Source organism: Cavia porcellus, unplaced genomic scaffold (genome assembly GCF_034190915.1).
Source record: "Cavia porcellus strain 051 isolate PalLab524CR breed Dunkin Hartley unplaced genomic scaffold, mCavPor4.1 scaffold_2, whole genome shotgun sequence".
Taxonomy (NCBI): Eukaryota; Metazoa; Chordata; class Mammalia; order Rodentia; family Caviidae; genus Cavia; species Cavia porcellus.
The window spans coordinates 37,136,850-37,161,706 of NW_026947485.1; the positions used below are offsets into that span (position 1 = coordinate 37,136,850).

A 24,857-nucleotide genomic window follows, 5' to 3' on the forward strand; every position below is an offset into this window, starting at 1 on the left:
TTATATACAATATTTATATTTCACTAAGAATGCATTTTACAAGCTTATATCACAAAGTTTTAAATATGACTAGCTTTTCTAGGATAAACAATAACTTAAGTTTATTAATTTTTACTTATCAAACATGGACAGGTCAATTTTAATATAAATGGAAAACCACATCTCAAAAGATGACCTTGATAAAGGTTAATGTTGCTGTCAGCGTTAGCACAGAAGTAGCTACCCAACTCTGAATTCCTTTGCTTAAATAAGAGTGATACAGTCTGAATTAATCAAGCTGGTTATGCAAGGTGTCTGTTATTTTACAAAATAAAATGCAAATGCATTTAAGATGTGACTTGCAAATCAAATCATTTCTCATGAAATACAAGCACTGAAAAATATGATTGGAGCTTTAGTTTATCTCTGGTTGAAAACAATATATTCCACTAGGAAAAAGAGAAATGAGAATGAGGTTGAAGCTAGGGATAAACTAAGCAAATTATACCTCACTAATCAACGTGTCTAAAGTGTAAGCCAGGTTTTCAATTTGAAACTAACCCAGAATGAATAAATTTTTAAGTAGTATAAGACATATGTAACGATATGTTGGTTGACAAACTTGTTTTACAATTTTGTGAAGGACTGCAAAGCAAATTGTTTGCAAACAGTTTGTAAACCAAGGTATTACTGTACTTGGCCACCTAAATACCAATATATCACTAGAACTCTTGGAAATACATGTAGCTTCTCACTAAAATATATAACCAAGTTTCAAATAAAAGTTTTGATGTAGGATGTGAACAATATGCCAGTCTCGGGCATAGATATAGGGAGCACAATATTCTCTGCAGTCAATTCTGGCAGTGCCCAGTAAGGCCCTGAGGTAGAGATTCTGACTTAAGTCAGTTACCTTCTCAGTGACTCTATCTCACTTAGGCACACTAAGTATTCACTATTATTTCAACCCTATTTAAACATGATAGTGAAAAAAAGTTTTACCGAAATAAAAGGAAAGATAAAATAGGTGTATTTAAAACAAACAAAACAAAAACTAGTGGAGAAAAGCAGTTAGAAAAAAAACTCACTGAAATAAAAACTGAACTATATGAAGTAATATAAAGCCTGAGGAACTGTTGAAAATTACAAAGAAATCACTGTAAGAATGGTGAAAGGCTGCAGAATTTCATTTAGTTAATGTTTTTAAAGTGCCAAAATTCACAGTAACCAAATTGGAGCTTTTAAATTTGATAGTCTTAACAAGTTTAAATTTTTCCTTATCAACATTCTGATTTGCATGTCTCCATAAAATAAAATCCAACAGGCTATATAATGTTAGTGATATTAATATTTTATGTTTTTGGCTGTCTCTCAGAATATTTTACAAAACTGTACAAGTCTGCAAATAGAATGGATTTATCCAACTGTATTATCAATTAGTTATTATGCATCTATACAATTTGGTACTTGCTGATTATGTAGTATACTTTTCATAAGGTACAAATCTAAACGTTTAACAAATCACTATTAATTGCTTTGGGATGCTTGGAAAGTCAAGAAATCCACAATTGAAACCTAAAACTGATCAAAATATGTTCTGTCCATCCCCAAAAGATGTAAAACCACATATAGACAGAGTGAAAAGACATCTTCGAGTCTCATTCTTATAATAACACTTTTTGAAAGTACACATCAGTTTTTTCTCTCTGGTAAGGCTTAATCTTATTCCTCAGAGAGGTACTCAATTCCATGAAGTCATTCACTCTTAATAGTGGACAGATGCACAATACACTGAGTTTGCCATCAGCATGGTCAGTGTCATAAAGCACACCTTCTGTGCACATGTCTAGGCTTTTCATATTACATTTCATAGAATCTCACCAGAAGACATGTACCTATACAAAAACAGAACCCTGAAAAAAACCATCTATTATACCTATTTAATAAAAAAAAATTGTACCTTTAGGGTTTTTTGGTACTATTTTAAAAAAAGGTTGTTTAGGTACTTATGACATAACTGTCAGCTGTAGAACAACAGATAATCACAATCATTACTCTTCAACATATCAGTATTCACAAGGAGATAAAAGATGTACAGAAAGAATGAACACCCAAGTATGGACCCATCACCCCCCATGTGCCTCCAAATGAACCGCTAAAAAGAGGTAACTCACATGAGAAATGAGAGCCCTAGTTCTAAATAGCTTTAGCAGAGAAGTCATTTTCTTTCAGAATTGCTACAAAGATAACAAACATTAATCACTACTGGATGTTTCCAGTACTTAAACCATTTTTATAATGGCTCTTCTTAGTTTCAGTTTCTGTGAGTGAAAGCCAAATGCCACTGTAATAGCTACATAAATGTAACATGAAACACTGTATACCAATTTCTGATAGGGTATCTTGCTCAATCCTGAATTTTATTTCTTAGTCCTATGAAAATAGATGAAAATTTGAGCCCTCTATCCTGTCTACTGTTTAATGTAACAGGACACAAGTCAACCACATACATCATTTTAACATACATCAACTGTTCTACAGAACTCTACACTTGTATAAGAACAAAGAAGTAAACTAGTGACACTACTTATAAGCAGCTGTCGATGTGAGGTAAAGTGGAAGGGAAGAAAGAGGAAATAAAGGCAAAACAACCCAGCACCAAAACTCCAAATTCTTGTAGCACTGAGTCTATTGGTAGTGCTGTTCTTCCAATTTAAAAGAAATGAAAAATTAGAAAAAGATAAACTGCTCAATTTTTTTCTTTTATACTCATTAACTCTTAAAAATTAAAGAAAAATATATATTTAAATGGAAAGAATACCAATTTCACTTTATTAGCCTAATTTAGGAATAAGATGAGAATGGGTTTGAGGTCAGGTATGAAGGAAGAGGGTTAAAACTTGTGATGGTAAAGATCCCGTCCACACTGGTGCCAGTCCTCAATCACTGCAGCTTTACTTCAGTCAACAGAATTGCAATCCAAACACTGAAAGTGACACCTGTTCACCACTTGTGTGGCCAGTGACTCTTCAGTTACAGTGTGATGAGGTCTACCAGGTTGCCTTTAGGAGGAGTCATGCTGTCAGGAAAGAAATTTACTAGGGTGTCAAAGAGCTGAGTTCTTTGAGCATAGGTGTGATCCACATCCGAAAAGCCTGGTGAAGAAGACAGAACAAACAAACTCATCCACTGTGATTAAAACTCAACACATAATAGAAAAATTAGTTCAAACCAGCAGCAAATGTTTAATGGGGAAAAAAAAAATCAAGCTTCAAAACCAGACAGACTCTGTCAATACGATCCCTATTCTACAACTTGGGAGTACTGTGGACTTAGGTATTATCAGCTTTGCTAAGCAGCTTTCAGCACTTCTGTTTCTGCCGCTGTAAATGTGTGATAATCCTGTTTATAAGATCATTGTGATTAAATGCAATTATATGTCAAGTATCTAGGAGAAAGACTGGCACTTTAGTAACTAATACTGATTTCGATTCCTTATAAAGTTTTTTCCTCTGTTAGTCCATTAAAGAAATTTTAGTCCTTTTCTTCTTACCTTTTAATGTTTCTGATTCACCGAATATTTTGATAATAAAAATAAAATCAAAATGAAAACGACTTTTAGAGAGCTTTGAGAGCTAGAAGTACTATCAGAGAACTCAGTGAAGTGACTGAAAGAAACCAACAGTATATAGAAGAGTACCATGGTACCATAATAAATGCCATGGTACAGTACTACATATCAGGCTCTCTGCTGGTAATGTAAGGATGTAAAATGAACTATTTTTTTTTCAGATAAAGAAAGTAGATGACATTATTAGAAGGTGGAGACTGTTACTCTAAAGATACTTCTTTTTTAACCTCTGGTAAAAGTTTAATTTTCAAGTTTCTACTACCCAACACAACATTCAATAAGATGCCCCCTTCTTTCAGTCATCTGGTACACTGATTTTCGGTGCTTCAGATTTTTTACAAATGAGATACTTAAATGACAAAATATGTGATTTTTCTGTGTTGAAATGGCTAGCTGAGACATGCGACCACTGCAGAGTACCATCAGAAACAGAACTAGAGCTATAAAGAGTTATAGATGCCAGGATGGGTCAATGAGGACTGCTTCAAATCAGTCTGATTTCCATTCAACTCAGAATACAGTTTTAGGCCCAATCTGTTTTAATCTTGTGAAGAGTAGGAATAGAACGTAACACTGCCAATAATACCAGTTTCCTGGAAGAAAAAAAAAAAACTATCTCAAGAATGGTACATTCCTTTTTATTCTTAAAATTTTTTTATTATTATTGTCTTACGTTTGAGGGGAAAATGTTTCTTCCTTTGAGCTAAGCTTTTATCAAAACCTACAATGACATCATAGAAATGTACGGAAGGAAATACTCCAAAAAGTTAACAAAGCTTATCTCTGAATGGTGAGATTATAATCTTTTTTCTACATTATGTTTTTAAAATTTTCCAAATTGTTTTTTTCATTTGAAAACTTTCAAATCAACAGACAAGTTTCAAGAGTACAGTGAATACTTGGATGTGTTCTTCACTTAAGATTCATCTGCTGTTAACATTTTGCAGATACACTGATTCTTACGTGTGTGTTTATAACTTAGAAAAATTTTGTAAAACTACTTAAGAATAAATTTTATACATCTTCCCCCTAAATTCTTGAGCACATTTCAGATAAGAACAAGAACAGCCACTTATACAACCACTGTATACTAAGTTCAGAGAATTTAACACTGATGCCCTAATAATCTTGTCTATTGTCATTTTCTCCACAAATTTAAAATCCAATTAAAGATTATGAATTCTACATAGTTTGTTGGGGGGGTACTGGGGATTGAATGCAGAGCGCTGTGCATGCTAGCCAAACACTCTACCACTGAGCTACATTCCTAGCCCTATATTTAGTTTCAGGTCTCTTTAATCTGAAATAGTTCCTTAGCCTCTCCGTCTTTTATGACACATATTTCTCAAGAATACAGAGAAGTTACAAGTATTATGTTAAATTTGGGTTCTATGATTCATTTTTCATGATCAGATGCTTTAGCTTGTTTTAGCCAAAATACTAAAGGAAACCTTTGTATTCTTCTTCGAGCATACATGGTAATTTGTCAATACCAGTGACATTAACTTTGATCATGTGTTTAAACTGGTATATTACAAATTTCTCCAATGTAAAGTTGTTCTTTTTAATTAACTGGATTAAGCGCTGGTTTGATATTACACAAATATCTTATTTCCCAATGATTACTAATACCAATGATTCTTTCTGAAATAATTATTATTTATATTATGGTGACTTTCTAATTCTACAATTTCTTCTACAGTTGTTAGTCAATATTTATTATAAAGAGCTTCTTGTCTGTTCTCTCCATATTACTTATTTGTTTGGGTCAATATATATTCATGAGTTCTCCTGCTGCTTAACATTATACTCAATACTATCATCACTCATTTTGAGACTCATATTGTTCCAGATTTGGCCTCTAGAGTTGGCTTCTGTGTCTTCTGGAAATTGCCCATCAATTTAGGCAAATGCCCTTACTTTTCTGATACAGGAAGATTTCCAAATTCACCCTTGCATAGTTCTGGAGTCAGGCATTTCTCCTAACAGCCCTCATTCCTTTTGGTGGCAAATTATATTTAGAAACCCAAGATCAACTATGCTGATCTTGGTGCCATCATTTGTAGGCTTAACACATATATTTTTTTACAAAATCATCAATTCATGCTTTTATTGATAATTGTTTTTTTTTTTTTTAAAGAGGCTCACAGGATTCTTTTTTATCCCATTTCGCTTCCCTTTCTTCCACTAGGAATACCTTGACTCTCAGCAACATTATAATATTTATTCATTTGCTCAACTCAAAATATACCCAAAAAGAGCCCTAGAATTACTACACTTATATTACACCAGCAAAAATAAGATTTCTGTACTTTCATGCTCTTTAGAGTGTACTTCTCAGACAGGATACAGTTTTAAGTATTGTAATAAAAAGGCTTACTTCTTTGTTTTTGTACTGGGTGATTGTGTGACTAATTTGATAAATACGTGTAACTTTAAAAAGCATATTTAACTATATGGTTTTTATCTTGTTTTATTATTTTACACTAAATTTGTAAAACTGCAGGATACATTATATTTTTAAGAGAAGAGAGTGAATTTCTATGACATATTCCAATGAAATAATAGCATTTTCATGAGATCATATGACTTAAAAGGCAGGGAAACCTTTACTTTCTACTCTGTGCAAGCTATTTCTTCTACAAAGCATGATTGAAAAATAGTGTATGTTTGATCTTTTAAAAATTACAGAAGACATATTGTCATTAAATCCTCTCAAAATACCCTTCTCTCTTGCTTCAAATACACTTACAGTCACATTTTTTGCCACATTCTCAAGCAGTGCTAGAAGTCTTCTTTCATACTTAAAATTGCTCTAGTGAAGTTGAATCAATTAAAAATATTTACCTTTATGGTCATTTTGGCTTTGGGGAAGAGCCAGAAGTTAGTTGCATGGTCTCATGTGCAGTGAAAGTAGCAACACACTGTAACACTTTTATAAGCCCATCTTTCCACTGATGGTAGCAATCACCATATGTATGTTTTTATCATGCCTCATGAACACACTCATGAAACAGGACTTAAAGAACTGCTTCAGAAACTGGCAAGAATAATGGGCTAAGTGTATCTGAGGTGAGGGAAAGTATTTTGAGGGGGATCAACAGCAATGTGTCTTTTTTTTTTTTTTTAATTATCGGTACCGGGGATCAAACTCATGACCGCACACTTGCAAGGCAGGGGCTTATGCTGCTGAGCTAAATCCCCATTATACTGCCACAAAAATAATAAGGTGCATAAAATCCATTTTCAGATGACTTAGAGTTAGTATTTTAATAAGGTCTCACAACTAGTGAGGGAAGACACAGAATGTGAACCCATGCCCATATTGAGTCCATCAATTTTTACTTGTTGAGTATTCAAATTATAGAGCAATGTGCTATCTGATCCTCAAAAGTACATTTTATTTTTATTATTTACCAAGAAGGAAATTGAAACTTATCATTAGATGAGTGGTTAAGTTATGGTACATCCCTGTTTTGGATTAATAAGTAGTATCACTTCAGTTAATACAAAAGATCTCATATAGTTTTGTAGAAATAGTTTCAAGCCATATCATCCAAGGTTAAACTATGTGAGGATCTATGCCTTATTTCAGCTCTTATACTATTCTGTTTAGTGCCATATTTTCCACATTTTTGTGTTTCGGTGACTTTACTATTTAAATTGGCCAAGTGTCGAGTGCTTCCAACTGTAGGAAAGCCACGATGTGCTTTACAGAAAATTTTCATGTATTTACATGGTAAGCTTCATTCAGGTATGAGTTATGGTACTGCTGACCATGAGTTCAATGTTAATGAAACAATAGTATATATTAAATAAGGAATCTTTAAACAGAAATACTTATAAGTGAAGATTCTATATTGATCTGCCGAAAAATATATTTTGAAGAGTCTAACAGAAACCTCTTTCTCAGAGGAGCAATAATGCTGCGATTATAATTCAAAGTTCTTCATGACCTTATTATCTATCTATCTATCTATCTATCTGTCACCTATCTACTACTTACCTATCCATCTAAGTGAGGCAGTGTCTCACTAAGTAGCCCAGCAGGCCTTGAACTTGCTTATTTGAACTCATGGTGATCTTCCTGCCTCAGCCTCCCGAGTGCTGGCAGCATAGCGTGTGCCAACACACCTGGCTTTCCTCATGACTTTACAAATGTAATTATTTTATTTTTTTATTTTTTTTTATTTTTATTTTATTTTTTTTTTTTTGTCTTTTTTCTTTTTATCGGTACCAGGGATCGAACTCACGACTGCCTGCTTGCAAGGCAGGCGCTTATGCCACTGAGCTAAATCCCCAGCCCAAATGTAATTATTTTGAACTATGAGAATCAATTGTGTCTATATGTCCCTTTATACAGTGATGTGTGTACCAGGTGTGATTAAATTTGAAGGTAGGGGGTAGACTGAGACAAGTCCTTTAAGGAGAATCTTAAGTTTTGTAGTAAATTTTTAAAAACCACTTAATAAAAAGGGGTGGGAACATAGTAACACAATGACATAAATAGCAGATGTAGGACAAAAAGATAATACTAATTATAAACCCTTATTTCTAATCACTACATTTCTCTCATTGTATTTTCACTATAAAATGGAATGAGGAACTTATCCTCAGAGACGTGGAAAATGTTAAACTCTGTGAGAGCCAGTATAGAACTCAGAAGCCATAGTGACAAGGTTTGAACCATGGTTTTATCACACACTAGCACTATTTCTGGGCAAGGTACTTTAGCCTCTTTGCATCCCAGTTTTCATACACAAAAAGGGATCATTAAGTAGTGAGGATTAAATGAAGTATGACATGAAAAATGCTTAGAATAACATCTGGTCCCATCAAAAATAGGATTAACTAGCTATTTCTATATCACTAACATTTTGACTGAAAACAATGACTGCTGTAAAAAATAATCTGTAAGAATGTGTTATCAACACAGAGCTTAGCTGGCTTTTCCTATCTGTCGTAAAGGAGAAATAGAGCAATTTCCCCATTTCCTCAGAACATGAGGGGTTTTTTTTTTTTTTTAAATCAGTATTTCCTATTTCTTTTTTTTTATTTATTTAAAAGGAAAAAGAGAAAAAAAAGCAGAACAAAACAAAACAGTATAAGGGTACAATACAAGTAATTCAGAACTACAAAAGAAAAAAAAAACAGTAAGCTATCACCAGTTAATACATTACACACTATCATCTTAGAAACGGTGTTTCCTATTTCTAATACTAACCTTTTCATATGAAGAGCCACTATAAACATGTGGACTACAGATAGGCAATAAAAGAAAAGTATCTTGCTGAGATCTTAAGTTTGAAGGATACAGCAAACATAAAAAGTTAAAAGGGCATAAGCAAATGCTGTGAAATGCTGAAGACTTCTATTTACAATATCAACAGAGTACCAAAAACATTGTATTTTAGGCATAAAATGTTTTATAAAGTTGTCTGAATTTGTAATTTCATATAATATTTGGACTATAAACTTCTAAAGGAAGGTGTGAAGACTAAAAAAAGGTACATAGTCTACAGACTGTATTTTCCAAGGTGAGCTATTACATACGTTGCTTCAATGCTGTCTAGAAAATGCAGCTCTTAAAATTAACAAAATGACTCACTTCAATCTCAAAGGTGCCTCTAACCACAAGAAACACTAAAATAAAGACCCCTTGAGGTTATTTATCTCCAAAATCACTCATTTTTCCAATAATGTCACTGTCTATAAATTACTTCTCAATTTTCTGATTCTCTTAAATATTACAGATAACAGTAATAAGCACTTTTATTTAATTCTCAGAGGTTGGTATAAATTAGATTAATTTGGAGGGGCGTCCTGGGGCTAAAAAAAAGTCATCTATACAATGAAAAGTTTGATAAGTAACCCATTTTATTTCAATTCTAATTGTTAATAGTAAAAAGTAAGTCTTACAGAAAATGAATGAGAGCAAGAACTAGGAACTCTAAATAGGTATTAAACTATGAAAATTATGTCTTGTTTATAAATATATCAAATTCTTCATTATTAAAATTAGCATACAGGTTGAATTTATTCCTGACCCCAATCTACTTATTATACTGTAAAGGCAGATGATGATAATAATAATCATACTAATAATAACATCCCAAATAAAGCATTTCTAAACATTTTATTGTGCTAAGTGGTTTCCATCACTATTTCACATCTTTCAACAATTTAGGTAAGTACTCTTATGAATTGACAGGTTAAGTAACTTGTTCATTCTTCTTCTTTCTTTTCTTGTAGTGTTTGGAATTAAAGCCAGGCCTTTATGCATGCTCTAGAAATGAGCCCTACTCCTACTCCCAAATTACTTTTAAAATTAGCCAGCAGCAGGGCTGGCACCTTACCACGAAGACTTCGCTTAGAAAAAACATTTAATCAAGTATAATCTCACAATATATAAGTAATAGAAACAGAATTCCAAAGCGGGGTTAATTTATTTTGACCATGCCCCTACTGCCATGTATTCACATCTTAATGCAACAACTGCTATAACAGGAATCCCAAACTTGGCCACGAATTGTTAACCAGTGTTGGAGACTCAGCTGTTAGCAAGCTGTCATAATGCTACATACTATTTTTGCACTCGTTCCACTTGTTTGGATGGATGCCATCCTGATGTTTCATTGTATTTATTTATTCCTGATGTTTCATTTAAAAGAAACTAAAAACCAACCTTTCAAATGCCAGGGCACCTAACTGGAGAGATAACACTGGCATACTTACCTAAAGCTGTAAAGTCTGAACCAGATTTGAACAGAGCAGAAGCTAGAAGCTGGAACTGTAAAGAAAAATAGCAACAAATTAGATGGCTAGCATGTTTAAGAAATGCAGTTTCTATAACTTTGACCATTTACAGTCTTAGCCTCTGTATGTTGCTTCACATATGTTGTATAGGTTCATTCAACCAAATACTGACAAAAATACATTTAGATTAAGAATATACTGGCTTTTTAGGGGTTGGGAATTTAGCTCAGCGGCATAAGCACCTGCCTTGCAAGCAGGCGGTCGTGAGTCTGGTCCCCAGTACTGGAAAAAACAAAGAAAAAAAAAATTAAAAGAAGAAGAAGAAAAAAGAATATATTGGCTTTTAAAAATTAGAGTGTTACTGTTTTCAAAAATAACTGACAAAGTCCAGAAATTATTCTTCAAAGTTTACTAAAGTATGTACTAAGGAACAAAAGGATTAGTACAACAAAAAATAAAATCACTCACTTTGGATTCTATCAATCTATCCATATGGATAGATTGGTACCCCAGAGAGTGTCACCAAATTTTTAGTATAATACATTCATAATTTTTTAAAAAAAGCATGTCTATGTAAAATACCTGATGTTTCTGTGATGTAAATCCAACTGTGTGAAAACAGTACATACAGGCCATTCCCAAAGTACAAAGTACAATTGGATCCCAGTCATGGATAAATATATTTTTACCACTGAAAGTACCTCTACTCCCTTTTGAGACAGGTTCTTGCTATGCAGCCCAGGCTGGCCTAAACTTGCAATCTCTTACGTTAGCCTCTCTAATGCTGGGATTAAAGGCATATACCACCACATCTGGCTTCAACGGTCCTTTTTAATGGAAATAGTATTTTAAACCCTGATTAGATTCCCAGGCTACACAATTAAGGGTTTAAATAACTGAACAAAGACAAAATAGTGCAAGACACAATTACTGCAACAATAGCAATTTGATAAACTAATAAAAAATTTAGGATAATTCTATTTATTCTGAATGAGGATGCTGGAAAAAAAGAAACTTAGAGTAAGAATGGTTTTTAAATGAAACATCAGGGGAAATGCCTATCCAAACAAGTAAAGCAAGTTCATATCCATCTCTGCAACTTAAAATTTCAAGTGCTAATCACACTATTTTTGTTAAACACTGATTAACAGGTTTTTGAAGGTCAGAAATGGCACAAATATCCTAGAGCTATCCAACTAATTGAAAGTTGGGAAAAGGAAGGGTAAATGATCCAGGAAAATACGATGTTGTTCATATACTCTAGGCTTCAATTTTCTAACGATGTATTTACTGCAAATACTGTTAGTTTGTGGTTTACCTATTTACTTTCTTAATAACATCATTTAGTGAATAAAAGTTTTAATTTTGTTGAAGACCAATTTATCAAGTTTTTTCTTTTGTTTCTTTTTTGCAGTACTAAGGACTGAATCCAAAGCCTTCACACTGAGCTACATTCCCAGCCCCTTTTTATTTTTTCATTTTGAGATAACATCTTGCTAAGTTGGTAAACCGCCCAGGCTGTGCTCCAACTTGAGATCCTCTTGTCTCAGCTTCCCAGAGTGCTGGGATTACAGGTGAGCACCAGACTCAAGTCTTTTCTTTTATCATTAAGTGTCTTTTGTGTCATGTCCAAGAAGTCTTTGGCTATCCCCAAGTTATAAAGATATTTTATTTCCAATATTTACTGTTTTGTATTGATCTGTTATCTCAATTTTTATGTCAACAGTTAAAATAGAGATTGAGATTTCCAGTTATTTAACATCCTTTGTTAAAAATTTTTCTTTCTCCACTGGACGTGGCAACCTGGTCAAAAACCAATTGATCATATATATGTGGGATTTTTTTTTATTCTAGTTTGTTCTATTGATCCATTGTCCACATTCCCAGGATTGGTTTATATGGAGTACTAACATCAGGTAGCATAAAATCTCCCAATTTTTTTTTTTTTTTCAAAATCATTTTGGCTCCTAGAGGAGCTTTTGCAGTTCTACATAAATTTTAAAATCAGTCTGTCTATGTCCTTAACAATGACAATAAAAAAAGACTTGCCAAAATATTGACAGGGATTAAACTAACAACCAACTTAGAACGAATAGGCAACTTTAAATGATTTTCAGTCTTTCAATCCATAAATATTTCTCTACATTTAGGTTTTTAATTTCTTTTTTTTTTTTTTTGGTACCGGGGATTGAACTCATGACTGCGCGCTTGCAAGGCAGGCGCTTATCCACTGAGCTAAATCCCTAGCCCCAGGTTTTTAATTTCCTCCACAGACTTATGACTATATAACTTGGTATTTTTTGGTGCTAATATAAGCATTATATTTAAAAATTTTATTATGTTTTTGTTTGCAATACCGGGGATTAAACCCAGAGCCACAAACATGTAAATTATCACTGACCTACATCTCAAGTCTTTAATAATACCGGTTGTTTCTCTTTAAGACAGGCATTGCTAATTGCCCAGGCTGGCCTTGACCTTACACTCCTACTGTCTCAGCTTCCTGACTAGCTGGGATTACAGATATGTGCCACCAAGTCCAGTTTAAGTTTTCAGTTTCATTATACTGCTAGAATAAAAGTATTTAGGATCTTTGCCCCGCCTCACAAGCTGACTTTGTATTCTGTAACCTTGTTGAGTGCACTTACAATAAAATATTATTTTGTAGACTCCTGAGTTTACTATGTACACAACGATGTCATCTACAAACACAAGTATTTTTTCCCTTTTAATCTATATTCACCTTATTTGTTTTTCTTACCTTACTGCATAAACTAGGATGACTGGTACGTGCTGAAAGTAATCTTGACAGCATATATCTTTTCCTTGTTAAAATCTTTTTTTTTTTTTTTTTGTCTTTTTCCTTTTTATCGGTACCAGGGATCAAACTCACGACTGCCTGCTTTTCAAGGCAGGCGCTTATGCTGCTGAGCTAAATCCCTAGTTCCCCTTGTTATTAAGGGGAAAAGGTTAATGTTTTACATTTTAGTATGTTCCTCAGTTTTTCACAGTTGCCTGAGATTTAGTTTCTCAAATTTAAGTTTAGATTTAAGTTTAATTCCTAGTTAACTAAGAATTTTTATCAATGAATTTGAACTTTATTAGATGCTTTTCTTTACTTATGAAAATGATCTATGTTTTTTTTCCCATTCTCTTTATATGGTGAATTACACTGATTTTCAAATGTTAAACTTACCAAGTACTCCTAGGATTCTCCTCCATTTGGTCAAGATATATTAATATTCTAATACATTGCTGGATTCAGTTGGATAAAACCTTTGTAATACTTTTGTATCTATGTTCCTGAAAAGTATTCTTAGTCTATGATTTTCTGCTTGTAATGTGTTTGCTAATATTTTAGAGCAGAGTTAAAAGGGCTTCATAAAATAATTTAAGAATTTTCTTATCATCCTCTGATTTCTGAAAGCCTAAGTAAAACTGGTTAATTCTTTTTCCTTCCTTCCTTCCTTAAATAGCTGGCAAAATATGTCCTCTAAAAGTGAAATTTTCTTTGTTGGAAAGTTTTTATTTACAAATTCACCCCCTGCCATACTTATGGAGGACCTTAAAATTATCTATCTGTTTTGTCAGTGTGGATAAACTGTATCCTTTTAAAGAATTTATGCATTGCATCAAATTCCTGAGTTTGCTAAGTTGTTCATAGTATCTCGGTTTCTCTTCTAATATATGCAGGATCTGTAGTGTGATTCCACTTTTTTCTTTTGCCAAGCTGATATTTTATGTTTTACTTTTTTTCTTACTCTTGCAAGAGGATTATTAATTTTATATACCATCTCAAACAATTGATGTTTCACTTTAACAGTTTCTACATTATAGTATTTGTTTCTTGTTTTGCTAATTTTTTATGTACTTATTTGGAGTTCAATTTGCTCCTCTCTTTAACTCCTAAGGTGAAAGGCAAACTATTTTTCTGTATAAAGAAAGACAGGTAGAAAACTTATTTTAACATGCAGATTTGATACACAAGGTGTATGATTTTAACAAATGCCCAAATAATATTGCAGACCTGGATATAAAATCTGAATTGACATAGTCAACTGCTACCTCAACAACTGAAGTTGGTTGCTTCACAGACATCTCAACCTATGCCCACCCCTTGCCACAAATAGCTCCACACAGCCTTTTCATTTCAGCTGATAGTGAACCCTTCCAGATTTTTAGGTCAAAGACTTGTAAGTCCTTTAAGTGATACATTCAATTTACCATAAAAATCTTAGTTCTATCTTTACCACTTATGGTTATCCAATTAAAATACAGAGAAGATCATATCATAATCACTCTTCTCTATAATATCCTGAACTGACCCCTTATTCATTCAAGGTAAAAGCCAAAGTCTTCTGCCTCATGAAGTTATTCACAACCTGTTCTCCTAACACCTACATTTAACTCTCTGATCTTACCTCTGACTTCTCTTGCCCTTATAAACTCTATTTCATTTACCATGGTTTCCTTACCACTCTATTGAGCCATGTAACATAGGGTTAACATAGGGTTTTTGTTCTAGCCCTCCCTTCGGCAGGAATAATCTTCACCAAATTATCTCCTTGTATGATTCCTCAGACCCTTCAGATCTTTATGCAAATCTCAATTCAAATTGAAGTTTCTTATGATTATCCTTTTAAAACTGACAGTCCAAGTCTCAATCCCTATACTTACCTCCTTTTCTCTTATTACTTTGTTTTCACAGTATTTACCAAATTCTAATGTACTATATAACTTATTTATTGTTTATTACTTAATATTGCTCCCACCAAGTTGTAAGCATCTTTTGGGCAGGGATCTTGTTTGGTTTGCTAACATATCTTTTATGCCTAGGACGCCTTGCACATTGTAGGGAATTCATACATAGCTATTGATCAATACTGGTACTTTGGAAACTATGCAAAAGCAATGTTCTTATAGAGTACTCCAAATAGTAGACACAATTTTGGGATCTTTCTCAGCCCTTTCCTAGAAAAACATATCATTTTATAAAGTTTACTACAAGGTCATCACCAACTCGGAACCCATGATCTGGAATACAGAAGAAGCAAAGAACCAAGGTTATCTTTTTTTTTTTTTGTATGTAAGCATGTATATATATTTAGTTAGTAGTCAATCATCACTATCATGATAGTAACCACACATTCAAAATCTAAAAAATGCTTTTAGTTACTAATAAAGTCATTTAAATGAAAAATTTGTAAAACATAACACGTAGAACAAAAACAAATTATTATAGAAAAGGAATAGCTGTAAGGCCTTTCTCAACAAGTAGAATCATTTCCTTTAAGGAAAGAGAAGATATATTTACCTCACTGCCAAATACTCTAAGTATATATGCTTTAACTGTCATTCAGGGATTTCTTTACTAAAAATAGATTAATTATTAGAATAAAAATTTAAAAGTTAAATCTGCTCACATTTTAAACAAAACAATAATCCTGCAAATCAGTAATTATCAATATCAAAAGTATTGTTTAGTTTTTGTTATAGATGCAGACAGAGGAAAATCTCTGGGTAAGAGGTATGCTTTTTGAAAGAGAACTTTTGAGGCTATTCTGATACTAACAAACACAATGTTATTTAACTAATTTCTAGGGCTAACACTACTCTTACATGATTAAGCTTTTAGGAAAGGGAATGGAAGCCCACAGCATATAATAACAAAATTTTACTATTTAAAAAATAAAAACCAGAGAAGAAATTTTTGGGCCCAGCACACTTCTGCTGCACCACTCTGCTGTTCTAGAGACAAAATTTTTAAATGGTTCTGTTTGAACTCGAGAGCTTCCTTTCCTGATTTTTTCTACTAGCTTAAAACAAACTTTTCTCTGGCCTGTGTACAGCTCCCACAGCAATTATTTACTATGAAATTCTTTTGTTTTGGTTCATAAAATAAGGAGAAAACAACAATGCCCAATTACAGCCATTTTATATAAGTTATAGAGAAATCAAAAGGAAATCTCTTAATTCTCAAAGTATTTCCACCAAAACACTAATGAACTTCACATTATGTAGAGTTGTAAGCCATAAAAGCTTAAATGACATATGTTGTTTTTTGGTATAATTACAATAATTTCTTGTATTTTCAACAGTATCATGAATTGACTGGAGTCTCGAGAAAAACGAAACAATTAATTGTCTCCACTCAAGGTCATTTTGGAACCTAAAGGGTGTTCCACTGATTCTCTAAACTAGTAACAGGTTGCAATCAACACTGAGTGAGAGAAGTGGGACTTAATTTCACAGAAGGAAATGATCAAGAACCTTTTTTGGTGCTGAGGTCATGTAGCCTCTATTGTTTCTGAAGTATAATGAACCAGGTGTCTTAATAAAGTTTTTTTTTTTTTGTCTTTTTCATTTTTATCGGTACCGGGGATCGAACTCACGACCGCCTGCTTGCAAGGCAGGTGCTTATGCCGCTGAGCTAAATCCCCAGCCCTAACCAGGTGTCTTAAAGTGATCTAACATTAAATCTAAAATGCTAAAGGAAATGCTAAATGTCAGTGCTAAAGACAGAAGAGCACTGTTTGGACCAATGTGGTGAATGAAAAAAAAAAAAGCAAAGCAAAGTACTGTTTGATATTGCTATTACAAAGCCAAAGAAAAGCAACAGCAACGAGGGAAATGGGTATAAGGAACAGAACCGTGTACCATCGGCACCAATTCTATGAGTGAAAGACAAAGCAGACTGTTATTCAGATGTGCTAGATGAACAAAAATGGCTTGGAAAAGGCAGAAATGACAAAACAAATTTCAGAAGTTAGTAGAAAGAAACAGGTGTGGTGGCATATGTCCGTAATCCCAGCACTCTAAGGGACTGAGGCAGGAGGATCACAATTCAAGTCCAGAATGGAAAACTCAGCAAGAGTTGCTGAGACCTGTCTCAAAAAGGGAGCAGGGGATTACCTGGGAATTTAGCTGAGTGGCACAGCATCTACCTGGTAAGTGTGAGGTCTAGAGTCTGATTCCCAGTGCCAAAAAACAGAAATCAAAATCTAGGGATGTAGCTCAGTGTGATGGCCCTGGGTTCAATCCTCCCTCCACTAAAAAAAAAAAAAAAAAAAAAAGTGGAAAGAGAGGCTACTGTAAAACCATGAAAATTACAGTGGGCACAGTTACACATTGGATGAACAAACATGTCCTTAAGAATATGAAATCTTTAGAAACAGCTGCTTCTAGACTTGTAACAACAAACTGAAAAGTCCTGATCAGCTGCTGATCTTTAAACTTTAAGAACTAATGATGAATGAAATTTGTAGTCTATAATCAAGCTATCCAGGTATTAACAGACATACAACTAAACATTAAGGCAGCAAGGATTCTATCCTACCAACCTCTTTTTCCCTACAACAAGGGGGCGGGACATTTTCTTTTCTTAAAGAACTTAAAAGTTTTTTTTTCTTTTTCTTTTTGGTATTCTATATTGAACCCAGGGCATTTACACTCAACAACAGCCTCGGTTTTTTTTTTTGGCTTTGCTTTAAATTTTGAGACAGGGTCATGTTATGTCTTCACATTGCCCAGGCTGGGCTCGAACTTGTAAAGTTTCTGCCTTGACCTCTTAGAGACCTAAGATTATGGACTGAACACAGCACCAAACTCTAGTAGGTTTTACATCTATGTGTATGTGTGAAACAGAGAAAGACACATGCACACACATACACTCACACAGTTTCATACTCACGATATAGGCCAAGTTGGCTTCAAACTCACTGTGTAATCTAGGATGGCCTCACACTTATGATCCTTCTGCCTTAGTTACTCCAGGGCTGGGATTACATGCACACACCAGTAGTTTTATTTTTAATACAAGGTCTTACTCTATAGACTTAGCTAGACTTAGACTCACTAGATAGTCTGGGCTGGCCTCAAACTCAACAGAAAAGTTTATACTGAACATAATTCATGAAAGACTGAGACCATGGAAAATGTAAAAATTACTACTTTTTTCCTGAAGTACAAAATTAATACCTGAGTTAAAACTTTGTATCTGAGAATTTTTTTTAAATGGACTAAGAATTTTCTGGTAACATATGATAATAATCATATGAAAATATGCCTGTTTCATACAGAACTCCAGCTACCTACAACCAAAACAGAGCCACACTCAATATAAGAACAGAATATTAAAAGCTGTTAGAGATAAGAAACAGATCACCTATAAAGGAAGGCCCATCAGAATTACAGCAGACTTCTCGACACAAACCAAGTCAAGAAGACCTTGGAGCGAAATATTCCAAGCCCTGAAAGAAAAAAACCTCCAGGGCAAGATTGATATACCCTGCAAAACTGTCTCTAGAAATTAATGGAAAAACAAGATCCTTCCAAGACAGAGAGGAATTGGGGAAATTTGGGACCACCAATCCAACCCTACAGAGAATATTGCAGGGCATTCTAGAGAGAGAGAAAAGTACCAGGATTCCAGAAACAGTGGCAGAGAGGCCTCAATGAATGGAGCAGAAAGTAGAATGAAAAAGACAAGCAAACAACTAATGGCAAAGAGCATAACAGAAATGAGGCAGAGAAGGTTGGTTATAAACCGCAATATAGACAGCCTTGATACACTAAATTAAAAAAAAAGAGAGAATCACAGGTAGAGTAGATCAGGAGGTAGGTCTACTGAGATACTCTTTATAGGAAATATAATTAACCTGAAAAAGGGTATATGGACTGAAAATCAAATATGGGAAAACAATGCTCAATAGGACAGGGAGCCAGAGAGTAATAGGGACAACTAGACCAGTTATTTGTGAATAGGCTGGAAAGACAGGCTTTAATAGGTAAAGGAATATAATCAGAGATCAAGTCCAGGAGGGAGAAGGTTTGGAACCACTTAGGTAAATAGCAGGTTGCCCCCCTCCCCCAATTTAAATCTGAGGGTCTAGATGAGACCCCAAAATACAGTGCACCCTGGCAAAAGATACTGCAGATGGCAGAAGATATTGTTAATAGTATATCAAGAATTAAAACCCATATTACTTGCACCACTCTGCATAGATAAATTTTATTCTGTCCCAGTTTATCTACTTGCATTGGATTTGAGGGCACAGACAGCTATCCCCAAAACACCAGGATATAACACAGTAATCATCTTTAATTTCCTATTAACTTAATTTGGAGCCCTGTATGACTTATACTGGTTTATCATGATCGATCTTAGTTAAATCTGGTTTGTTTGATTGCTGTTTGGTATTGACAGATTTTATTCAAAACTTGTATGATTGATAACATCAAGTTTGAGAGTTTAGGCAATTACACTGAAGATGACAAGACTCACTATGATACCAATTTTGGCTTGATTACTATCTGTTTTTGAAGTTTTATACTACATAAAAAATTGTATTATTAATACTGTTATGTACTGATATATTCAATTATACTATGTCTGATGATATAGCCAATTCTATTGAAGATAACAAGAGACAACACAGTAACCATGGTAGAACCCCTTGTACAGCGAGCGGTCTTATATGTCTTTTTCATTTCATGTGTTTATACGAATATGTTTTGTTTTGTCCTGCTTTGTTTTGTTCCTCCAATATAGAAAGGATAGAAATACATGTTAAGACTCATGCATGCTTAGAACCATAAACAGTTTATGAGAACTGATCTTATGACACATGATGAAATGAACAAATACTTTGAAGAAAAAGAGACACTACAATACCCTGTGCTGATCCAGGAGTATCATAATGTGAAACCCAGCAATACTATTATTCTTTTCTCAGAGTGATTTTTTGTTGAACAGAACTGGTTGCAGTCTTGCTGTTTGAAACCCCACTTTATATGCTCCACTTTTGTATCTTGAATAACTATTTATAAGAGGACAATATATAAATATCAACTAGTGATTTCTTACTGTTAATTCTTTCTTTGAAAGTATGTATTATTTCTATCCATTTTCTGTTTTGTCTTTAAATAAAATTTTTAAAAAAAGAGCAAAGGGAGGGAAAGGTGGAAACTACTGTCAATTTCTTATTGTCTTATCTTGAACTCTTGCATTGTTTACACAATTTTATTAGGTTTGGCTTTGTTCTGTCTTTTGTTAGATTTTATGCTTTCAGGTGGTAAGGGCAGCTATTCTGAATATAATTTAGGGAAATATTACGGTAATCATAGTTTCCTATTATATTGTTTTGAAGTCTTATAATGCTTTCATTCATTGGTCTGATTTTATTTTGTTTTGATTTTTATTATGTGAGGTGGTATGAACGATATTTTGAAGAAAACAAGACATTATGGTAGCTATTGCTGATGTACTATCATCTTGTTTTGAAGTCCTACCATGCTTTTGTTCTTCTGTTTTGATTGATTCTAGCTTGTTGTGTTTTATTTGATTTTATTATGTGTGATGTTACAGACAAATTTTTTGAGGAAAATGAGGTATTATAATAGCAGCCATTGTTCATTTCCTGTTATTTGTCTCTGAAGTCCTGTAATGCTTTCATTCTTTTGAATGTTTTTAACTATATTCTTATGTTTGATATTATTGTGTGTGAAGGTATGCTCAACTATTTAAAAGAAAAGAGACATTATGTTAGCTAATGTTGATGTCCAATTGTTTTGTTGTGAAGTGCTGTGTTGTTTGCATTTTCCTGTTCTGATTTGATTTGTTTCATTGTTTTCTTTTGTTCTCTTTAAAATAAATAAATAATTTTTTTAAAAATAGAAAATATGCCTGTTTAATGCTTATTTTATCTGTTCTGTGCCATTTTTAAGATTAATGTCATATTTCCTTTTAAAAGTTCAAGTTAGACCTTTAAAAAAAAATAATTTCTGAAGTTTATTAACATCTTTCTTTACCTCTTTTGTCTCTTCTGGGTCTGAATGATCCACAGTTATATAAAGATCATTTTGCAAATATTTTAGAGCACTAAGAGGATCTACTTGGGCCTTTTCTTCAAACCTAAAAAATATAAACAAGAATAGTAATTATTTTGAGTTACATGGTACCATTAGAAATGTCATTAAAATTCAGAGCAAAGTAAAATACCTTGGTTCACAAACACTTCTGTTTATAAACAATTTGGTCTGTAAACAAAAGCATTTGGCAAATTTTATTTCTGTTCACAAACTGCATCAGGCAACAGACACAAACACAACCACTCCCCTGCCCCCTCCACACAAACCAACCACACAAACACAGCTATTTTCCCCAAAATCATAAAACAAATTAAGTTCATAAACCAAGGCACTACTGTATATATTCTGGAGATCTAAAAAACATGTTTGGGAATACAGAGTAAGAATATCACCAGGCAGACAGTGTAAATGAAGTCCATGGCAATAACGGCAATATCAGGTGGCCACAAACAGTTGCTGTGCTAAGGAACAGGTACTTTCTGGCCTTTCCTTAAAATTGTAACTGAGAATTAAGGCAACTGTACAACCGTGATTATGCTAAATATTTCACATGTCAAAACTGCAAAACAGCCCAGTTTGTTCCATCAAAGACAAGGAGCTATAAAATAAAAATACTTAATTTGTAAAATATATTTTCTAAATAATACGCTTAACAGTCTGGAAATGAGTTTCTCTTTTGAAAAGTATCATTAACATTGATTTGATTTTTTTTTGATTTGATATTTTTAATGAGACTATTTCCATTTCTCAGTGAAAACAACCTGAGAGAAACATCTGCAGCAACCACATATCCAGCCAGCACTTGTAATGTGTGAGATACTGATTTAGGTATTTTATACACATTACTTCATTTACCCTCAAAAATAACCACGATGATCCAGTTTTACCATTTTTAAAAATAAGGAACATAAGACCTCAAATATGAGTCTGACCATGACAAAAGCCAGTAAGTAACAGAAGCAGAATCAAATTCAGTTGTATCTGTTTCAAAACCGAAAAGGAAAAAGAGTTACGGTGGGGGGGAACCCTATTCATATCAATTTATCTATTTAAGTAAGATAATGTACTTTGGTTATAATATAATCATACATGGGTTTATTTATAATTAATGGTCATGTTTTTCAAAATATTATACAAACAAAGAAAAGATCATTTATTTCATTGTTCTCTGGGTAGGGAAAATGGTGAAGACTTATCCAGAGTGTACAGGCTGAAGACCACCTCAGTGATAAGGTATCAGTATTTTAGGCAAGTCAAAGTCTAGAAAAGTATTACTGTTCTTTTGTACTTTTATTTACTTCCTTGGTACAACATATTGCTCTCCCTTTAAATTTGTATTTTTACTAAATAGAATAATTATTTTCCATAACAACAATAAAAAAAGAGAAGCCAGTCTAGCCAACATAGGGTAAGATGATGTACAATGAAAGATTAAGTGTCTAATATGACAGCTGAATTAAAATATACCACTCACTATTTAGAAACAAACTTCTATCTATTCTGTCTGCAATGTAGCCATGACCTTGAAAGCTTAACTTACTCTGAGTAGCTACAGATAACAATACACAATATACTGTTACCCTGTTATCTTGTTTTGAAAAAATTTTTCTTTTAAAAATAAAGAGTTTGAGAGGGAAAAAGGTCTACATTGTTTCAAATGTTTAAAATCTGCCCTTTTATTGGTCAGTTTGAATTAGTAGTAGACAAGATTCTCATGATCTTCTAGGACCATCTTTGGCTATTCTTTCTCTCATATCCATAACAAATTTTCCAAGAAATTCTGTGCAACCTTTAGAGTTATCCAATATCTTACTGTGCTTTCTCAGTCTCTTTTGTGGAGTATCTCTTCCTTTGCAAGCCTCTCAAAAGGTGGTGACTCTCCAACAATGCCCATATACCTTTACTCTTCTCACTCTCCCTGAGCAGCTTTCTCCCTGTGGCTGACTCAAGGATATAATGTCAGGAAAATCCTTTTCTCCAAATGCTCATAGACAATCTCCACATCAACTAGTTGGTATATATGAAAAAAAAAAAATAGAACTAAAACTAGTTTCTCTGAATTTGCTTACCACTTAAAAACAAACAAGCAACCTCTTTTAAAAATAAAGTTAACACTAAGTAAAATACTAAGGATAAAATGTTAACAATAGTTGGAGGCTTCTCCAAGTTTAAATCTTGTAAAGGTTTATCCCTTGCTATCTAAATAAAGTGAAAATTTACTTTTTTCCCTTCTAGATCCTGTAAGATATACACTCATTATTCACAATAATGCTTCATACAGTTTTTGCATTAATGTATTTGTCAAGCACAACTTGTGAAGCACAGAATGGTAACATTATATGATAAAGAAACACAAAATTAATTTATACATAGAGATTTTAAATATTTATATTCTATATAAAATATTTAATGTACTAAACATATAAAAATAAATACACGCATAATTATATGTACATATATACACACATAGACAGGGTGGTTAAACAAGGAGGTGTAGTGTCAGAATACTTGTGATAAAATCTTGGCTTTGAATCCAAGTAGGCAAAAAAATTCTCTAGCTATCCTATGAAGAGGCAATGAAACTAACAGTGACAAAAAGCCTAACAGAATGAATATACCAGATAGGGTCAGCAGTTAAACAGAAGCGAAAGAAAGGGGATCAGTAACAGGAAAATAATGCAATGACAATATAAGCCAATACCTTTAGGTAATAACTCTGAATGTGAATGGTCTCAATTCTTCAACTGTAAGACACAGACTGGCAGAATGGATCAAGAAACAAAATCCAACGGTATGCTGTATATAAGAAACACATTTAATCCAAAAAGAAATTCAGACTAAAACTCAAAAGGATGGAAAACAATAGTCTATGCAACAGGAACACACACACACAAAAGCAGGAGTAGCTATTCTATTTTCAGACAATGTGGATTTCAAGCCAAAACTGATCAGAAGGCAAAGAAGGTCATTATAAATTAGTTAAGGGAACATTTCAATAGCAGTAACAATTATTAACATACATGCACTGAACAACAGCACATTCACTTTCATAAAACAACCACTACTGGACATAAAAGACCAGACAAATATCAATACACTTATAGTGGGGAATCTCAATACTTTACTGTCACAAATAGATCAACTAGACAAAAAAAAAAAAAAATCGCCTAATAGCAGTGTTGAAGAAAACTTTCAAACACGTGGACTTAATAGATATCTACAGCATTCCACCTAATAACAGCAGAATATACCTTCTTAGTAGCACATGGAACTATCTCCAAAACAGACTACGTACTACTCAAAGAAGCATGCTTAAGTAAATGCAAAATAACTGAAGTTACAGCATGCATTTTATCAGATCATGGCACAATGAAGCTAGAAATTAATGACAAAAGAAAACACAGAAACTGTGCAAACAGATAGAAATTAAACAATAATGAAGGAAGAAATATGTCAGTTCCTTGAACTAAACAATAATGCTGATATAACATACTAGAACTTATGGGACATAATTAAGGCAGTCCTAAGAGGGAATTTTACAGCTTTGAATGCCTACATCACAATAAACAGAGCAAGTCCAAATAAACCTAACAGTACATCTCAAGGTCCAAAAAAATCAAGA

The 24,857-nt window shown here is 33.4% G+C and overlaps 1 protein-coding gene across 6 annotated transcripts in view; it reads right to left on the minus strand.

The window, feature by feature from the left end:
* Positions 1–2,782: 2,782 nt before the first annotated feature.
* Positions 2,783–24,857, minus strand: part of Mkln1 (muskelin 1) — a 317,153-nt gene continuing 295,078 nt past the window's right edge. For 5 of the 6 annotated variants that reach the window (XM_063234205.1, XM_063234200.1, XM_063234188.1 and 2 more), the window contains 3 exons: positions 21,176–21,278; positions 10,346–10,400; positions 2,783–3,134 (listed from right to left, as the gene is read on the minus strand). In XM_063234205.1, coding sequence (XP_063090275.1) covers positions 3,013–3,134; positions 10,346–10,400; positions 21,176–21,278 — 280 coding nt within the window. In that variant the 3' untranslated portion in view covers positions 2,783–3,012. Of the gene's footprint in view, positions 3,135–3,200; positions 4,204–10,345; positions 10,401–21,175; positions 21,279–24,857 lie in introns of those variants that run through there. The other variant, XM_063234191.1, reaches the window with a different exon arrangement.